Here is a 7,857-nt window from a genome sequence, read left to right as displayed (position 1 = left end):
ATTATTAAGGTTGTAGGTACAATACAATGCATCCGCGTACAACAGAAGCACAAAGTATATTAATATTATCATTGATGGCATTTTTACAAATTAAATACAAAATTCGAATGTAAATAGTTTTTTAATTATTAACCCATAATTATGAATGATACGTCAAAATTCATTAAAAAAAAATCATATATGAATCATATTTCAAAAGTATAGGTTCCTATTTGAATTTTAAAAGATAACCCTAAAATCTCCTCTTTTTAATTAATAAAAAAAATATTTAATATCAAATTAGTTTAGAGTATATGATTCAAAGAGGTTTTTACATAGATCGTTTTTTCCTAATTTAAGTATATCATGCTGAAATCTGCTGTCACATGAAATTTGGAACACGCTGTATAATATGTAGGTAGGGACGAGTATCTACTTGTATTATACCATACACGCCCATTTATAATTTTATGCATAAATAATATATTTGTAACTTATAACATGACATTCAATCAGTACATGGTCAATGGTCATTTGTATAAAACTGATTTGGTACCTACATAATATGAAAACAACATCTGAACAATAGACCTTAGTAAGACCTAGGCTATAAGATCTCCCGTAGGTGATAGGTCCATCATACTGTTAGTTTTAACGTTCTGCAATATTACAATTAAAATGATTAAAACTAAAACTCAGACATTTCTTTTAAAACTTGGTTTAATATTTTTGTACTTGAATTATACGAATGGTAAAAAAAAATTATTAATTACGAAATAGTGAATATTGTGTATTAATGTAGGTAGTTATATGTACCTATATATAAATAGACAATATACCTACCTTTAACAATAGTACAACATATCGTAGGTATTTATCATACATAATTTATTACATATTTTTTTTGTTTAAGGTTGTGTCAGTAATAAAAAACTGTATACTGAAATTGGATGTAAACCTATTTACGGTAATGATTCAAATTCTTGTCCAGTGGCATATGATTGTGGTAAATTGTTATGCAGAATCATAAAATAAAATTAATAGTATTGTAATATTTAAATCTAATTTTTGTATAGATAAAGTGTTTTCAAGACCAATTAACAAGTGTTATCTGAATGGAAATGTTTACGAGCCAGTTGATAGACTTTCTAAAACTGACTCAGCATTGAATCCATGTTTTGCCGCCTGCTTTTGCGATCAGAAGACATATGATAAGTATGATCGCATTTATATTATGTATTTAAGTATTTAACTATGTCATATTTATTTTCTTTAAAAAATATTATTTATAATAATATATATATATAATTTTATATTTAAAATATAATTTAATAATACCTTACCTACTAAAAAACTTTATCATTTAAGGTAATAGCTGAAAGGTTTCAAGTTTTTACCATAGGTAGTATAATTTAAATTTTAAATATTGTGTATGCCTACTAAATCGTAATAAATAGCCAAGATAGTCAAATCCCACTTATAGTAGGTAGGTACCGTAAGAGTAAAAGCTAAAAGGTAAGCTCTAAAAAAAAATAGCCGAATTGCACTTGGGTTCAAAAAAAGTAATGGCCAAACTGCACTGCACTCGTTCAAAAAGGAATTTAGGAGTTAAAATTTAAGGTCACTATGGATGTTCACGTTTATTATTATAATAATATTTTAAAAAAAGAATAAAAAAAAAATATATAGATATCATTATTTATTGCTACAATAATTATCAAAATTAGTTAAAATAGTTATAATAATGACAATAATAATATTTGATGATCTAATATATGTACATATAATATTATATTAACATAATGGACAATGGTATAGATTAAAATCATTGTCAATCCTAAGCCTTTAAATGGGGAGAGAAATTAGTGTTTTATAAACGTTTAACACCTTCAAATGTATGATATTTTTGTTGGAATACCTTTTTTGATCCCAAGTGCAATTTGACCACTACCTGCTTTTTACCCGAGTGCAGCTCGACCATTATCTTTTTAATTTTTTAAACCTAAGTTCGACTAAAATAAGTGCAAAATACAAAAATACAAGATAAATTATAAGACTAAAACAGGTACCAATTTTTATTTTTAAAACCGAACGAATTTGAAACTGAAATTTTAGTTTTTCTGGGAACCGAACTGTAACCGGGACTGTAAAAATCATCAAGGTTCAATGCTAAAATATATATGAACTATAAGTAACTATAGGTACCATTTAATATTAGATTAAATCAAATTTAAAAAATTAGAGACTACTACTGACTAGAGTAGTAGGATATATGAAATAAGGTTTACTCTAATATAACTAATAAGATATAGTCTGTTATATTACTTAGATATTACCTATATATTTACGTTAACATATTAAAAAAGCCAAGCTAATATTAAAATAACTATGACTGTGAATTTAATGGAGTAAATATCGTTTTAAAAATAATTATAAAATTTCACAAAATGCACTAAAAATTCAAATTATATAACATATAAATCCATAAAGTTATATTTAGATAAAAAAAAACTATATTTTTTATTTATTTTTACTTGTTTGCAAAAAATTTAAAAATCATAAACTGTGTTTAAAAAGTTTTAACTCGGCAATTTGAATCGTTGAAAAAATATTGAAAAAGTAATGAATTCATATAAATAGGCTAAAAAATGTTATAAAATTTAAAAAAAATCAATTGAATTCATTAGTACCTACCTAATTTAAACTCTGTATTAAAAAAAGTTATGTTTTACAATAAACGAAAAAGAATGCATTTTCCTATAAATTCACAGCCTTAGTAATAACAAATATGTTTTTTATATTCATCATCATGTTATAATTGTTTTGAAAATATATTTAAATTTTAAAGATTACAAATTTTTACTTTTTAAAAATGAATACTTAAGTGAATTAAAATGTTTACAGTAAGACTACAACTAAATTTAAATGTGCCAAGGTTGAATGTCCATCAAAGTTCAACAGACTAAGAGATCCATGTTATTATCAATATAACAGAGACTCATGCTGTGAGGTTAAAAAACACTGTCGTAAGTTAAGTTGTCCAAATGCTTAAAACTTTCCTGGAGTTACTTAATAATTGATTATCATTACTTGGCAGTCATACAATGCGTTCTTTTTATTTTTTGTAGTTTCTAAATAAATTTAATAAACTATTTAAATATTATATTATAAAAATGTAATAGAACATAATTTATAATTTATAATAATTTGATTTTTAGCCGAAGAAAAGGCAATTGATCATGAATGTGTACATGACAATAAGGTTTACAAAAATGGTCAACGATTTTATGTTGGCGATTATTTACGGTGTGTTTGCTCACCGGAATATAATGGTAAATACTAAATAAATATTTTTATAGAATTTAACACATTTTAATACATTTGATAGATGTTACAACCATACGAATATAGTGTATAACCTATAGTTGATATTAAATTTAAATTATGAATTGATTTGAATTAAAACATGCAAATGCTTTAATTTAAATGATCAGAAACATTAAAATAAATGGCAAAGACAATAAAAGAATAATTATTGTTTAATTCAATACAATATTCCTTATTATTAAATTATTGTTATTAAAGAGAAAAAATGTACGGCACTAGCATCACAGACATCTTATCCAGTTAACTTTCTGCTGTGGGAAGAGTGATCAGCTCATATTATGTATGTCCTAGGAGTGTAAGACTCGGTTCATTTAAAGTATACTGTCTGCTCCTCAGTAGAATTAAAATAAAATTAACTAAAAAAATTATCAAAACTCGAAGACTAAATCATTAACTTTACCTAATTAAAAAAAAAAAATAATTTTCTCGGTACTTCAACATTTGAAATTGATCTAGCTTCCTAGCTACTTTGGATAAAATAAGTTTTAAAATCATATCAATGTAAAATAAGTTGTTAAATTATATTATATAAATAAACTATTTATTAAATAGGTAGTAAATGTTTAATATAGACTATAGTAATAGTAATGTACCTAGGTAATTAATAGATATATTGTTCCTAATTTCATTTAGGTACAATTAGTGATAAATCATGTAGAGAAGTTGGTTGTAGTTATGAAATTTTATACATGGAAAACATTTTATCACGAAGTGCTCCTGTGTATTTAAAAAAAGTAGATGGATGCCCTATTCAATGGTTTAATCGTAAGTTACAATTGTCTACATAATAGGTAATTCATTTGTTTGGGAACAATTGCAGTTTAACAACCACGCGATTTTTTGAAACTTGTGTATATTCAAAGATTTAATAGCAACAGTACAAAAATACATTTCCACAAATCATTATTTGGAAGTTAAATCTATCCTTTCAAATATTGTGATTTTATATTTATACGCATGCGCTCAATACTATAAATTGTGTACCGCACTTATTACGATTTTGTTTTATTTCTTTTCGGAAACCTATACCTATGTATGTGAAGTTAGGATTTAGCGGTCGGACTTAGTTTTAAAGTTATAGTTTTTTGAAATCAGAAATTTACAGTATTTTCATATAAATCATATAGAATATCATGTACGCCCGACGTGGTCACTCGCCCAGGTACGCTAAATTGGTCGCACAATGTGAAAAATTTGAAGCCAACATTTTTGCTAAGCCCCCCAAAAACATAGGACATACAATTTTGAAATGCTATATTGCAATGGTCTGCTTGCTTTTAATATATTTAGCCCCCCCAAGTCAAAAGTTGAAATTGCGCCTATGAAGCACAATTTGATAATTATACAGCCGTTTCGAATTATCTTCAAAAGCTTTAATAATGGTTAACTTTCGCGAAACCTGGCTGTTTTGGCATATCAAAGTATTTGACTATGCAAAATCAGGGGCGTATTTAGGTAGGGGCCTATGGGTTCCATTGCCCAGTGGCAAATTTTTAAAGATTTAGAGGGGCGGAAAATTTTTATTTTTATTTAACAAATTATTCGTTTGTCGTCACACATGTAGGTATTTTGAAAGATTTACTATTTTATTTATAATATTTTTTCACTCTTAACTGGTACAATAATGTTGTTTAAATGTCTAATTATACCTTCCTTGTTGAATGTAACATTACAATTTTAAATTAGTATATATTTATTATATATATTATATACAGTATATTAGTAAATACATTTACTGTTGAGGGGGGCGGCAAATATGTGTTGCCCCTATCCTGAAATTCCTAAATACGCCACTGTGCAAAATGACGTTGACCATTTTGTAAGTATTTGTAAGCACGAATTTAAAATTTGTTAGTCATCCCTCCCTTAATTATCCTTAAAAAGAATTTTTTCTTTATCGAGCTTTTTGAACTTTGACTGGTCCAAATTGTCCTGCGCAATTTTTAAGCACTTGTATGCACGAATTTAAAATTTGTAGGTAAGTTAAATTATTAAAAAAAGTTTCGTAGAAATTAACAGTGATTTAAACTTTTGAAGAAAATTCGAAACGGCTGTAGGTACCCACAAATTACCAAATTATGATTACTTAAACTTACAAACTTTTGACAAAATTTGGAGCCAAAAAGTTCACTTTGTGTGGCCTACTTCACGGACCTAACAAGTCGGCCACACAACCTGTTCGGAGTTTTAAATCAAATTTTATTTTTAATAGCTAGTGAAATATTGTTTTAACCTTATGACGTATTCGGGCATTCCTAAAAACTATTGATTTCCGGTAATTAATATTTTGTACCATCATTTTTAAAAAGTATGTTTAACTAGATTCCAAAAAAAAAAATTTAAAAATTCGTTATAAGCACGGTAAACCATAACTTTATGCGCGTGCGTAAGATACCAAAAATTGCAAACTTCGTCAGGCTATAACTTAAAACTATAGTATTATAATGATTTCGGTCTATTTATTTTTGCACCATCCTTTTCAATTCGTTGTAATACACAGGCTTTCGAAAAAAAATATCCGAAAATTCGCGTGGTAGCTAAACTGCAAATTATACCATTGTTTGTATTACAAAATATTATTTTTTATTATATTATACTTACTTGTATTTTATAGCTAAATACGATGCTGCAACTATTGCTGATGAAATCACATCTACTAGCAAGTCTAATGAACACAATTGCAAATATGGGGATTTGAGTATCTCAGTAGGTCAAAATATGACTATTGGCCAACAATCTGACTCAGATACATATAAAACAACATGTTCTTGTAATATCCCTCCGTTAGTTACTTGCATCAAAGTCAGAAAATAGATAATTTAATAATAAAAATATTTTAGAACACGCATGTAGATACTATATAACTATTTACAAAGAACGCGCAAATATAAATAAATGCAATAATAAATACCCAAGTATTCGAGTATTATCAGGTATTGTGAACAATTTGTGTAGGTTTGTGTAAACGTGTCAGTGTGTCACGTATAATTATAGTATTATACAATTCAATAAAACTACTTTATTACAAATATTTGTGTTCTTCTTTCTGTTCACCCTTTGCTCCCAAAGGCCCAACTATAAAGGGACGGACAACATCGTCCTAAACCTTCATATATAGGGCTCTCATGTTCTGCCCTCCACCTCTCATTTAGTCCTTTACTAACCACAGCTGTATCATATTTCCTTATAATTCTCTATTCTGTTTATCCATCTCTTCTTTGGTTTTTCTCTCCATGACTCCATCACTTTTCTTCTCAATTTATTTGTCTCCAAGTCACCTCTCCTCATAACATGACCGAACCATTGATTAAATATACTAGTATATTTAATCAATGACCGAACCATCTCAATTCTCAACCTATTTCCCGAAAATTATCCTAAATAATTTTATTAAATATAAAAATTATCGATGATAAACAAATAAATAATTATATCACCTATAGGTACTAACATATTACGTACTTAAATTTAGTAATCTTTAATAAATCTTAGACCTTAATGATTATTATTATTTTTAGTAAGTTAATAACTTTTATAATTTGTAAAGACACAGTTTTTTTTTCACAAACAGTTTTTTTGGTGTAATTAAAAACTAATTAACTTAAATAATTTAAATATTCACCAGATGTTTTATAAATTACTATGCAATTTTTCTATGCACCATTAAATTTTAAAATATTCTGACTTATTTTGAGCTACTTATTATAGCAGGTGTAACGGTAAGACCTGACAGATAAAATAGCATTTGTTCTTATCAATATTTAATAATTTTCTTTTTTATATATAATTTACAATTACTTGCGCTACACGTATAATATAAAAAAACTGTATTTTTTCATACTGAAAATAAAAAAATTGATTCAATTTTTTTGTCCTTTATCAACTTTTGGGGCAGTAAAAATTCTTCGATTTTCTTCAACAGTTCAACTGCATGTTTTTAGGTAGAAAACTGAATAAACTTTGGGGGGGTCAATATTTCAAAAGCGTCAGGAAAAACAAATAACTAACTTAGGAAAAATTTAGATTTTTACGCAAAACCGGCTAGTTTTCGAAAAAAAAGATCGATTTTGATTTCAAGTGTAACTCTAAAATATAACTGTATATAAATGAAATATTCACTAAATGTTTATATTAAAAATTTCTATTCTCCGTTCCACGATAGCAGGAAATCGTTTCGCTATGTAACTGACGGCGTTTTACGACCTGGGTCACTATTTAGTATTTTCCCTAATCAAACATCGTTCGTAGTTGTAGTGCTACACAACGGTGCCACCCGGAATGAACGAATTACTTCTCTCGTGGAACGGAGTATACATTTTCGAAATATGGTCTCTTTTTGAGATGTTTGTATGCATTAAAAAATTTTAAATTTTATTAGTTTTTTTTTAAAATTATTGTCGATACAAAACTTAAAAATGCAATACAACGTTCCTCATAAGTTATTGTTAGTTGAAATTAAAAGTTGAGAGTAAATCCATAATAATATTTTAT

General features: G+C 26.9%; 1 protein-coding gene across 1 annotated transcript; it reads left to right on the top strand.

Annotated features, from left to right (window-relative positions):
• Nucleotides 1-597: 597 nt before the first annotated feature.
• On the top strand, nucleotides 598-6,397 carry LOC115032981. The gene is made up of 7 exons (XM_029491155.1): nucleotides 598-730; nucleotides 893-985; nucleotides 1,056-1,194; nucleotides 2,884-3,005; nucleotides 3,198-3,311; nucleotides 4,000-4,131; nucleotides 5,981-6,397. Exons 1-7 carry the CDS (start codon nucleotides 658-660, stop codon nucleotides 6,178-6,180), a joined length of 873 nt encoding a protein of 290 aa, XP_029347015.1. The 5' UTR covers nucleotides 598-657; the 3' UTR covers nucleotides 6,181-6,397.
• Nucleotides 6,398-7,857: the final 1,460 nt, after the last annotated feature.

The sequence above is a fragment of the Acyrthosiphon pisum genome, chromosome A3 (assembly GCF_005508785.2).
Source record: "Acyrthosiphon pisum isolate AL4f chromosome A3, pea_aphid_22Mar2018_4r6ur, whole genome shotgun sequence".
NCBI lineage: Eukaryota > Metazoa > Arthropoda > Insecta > Hemiptera > Aphididae > Acyrthosiphon > Acyrthosiphon pisum.
The sequence above is the reverse complement of the archived record's forward strand: the minus strand, read 5'-3'. Positions and strand labels throughout refer to the sequence as shown.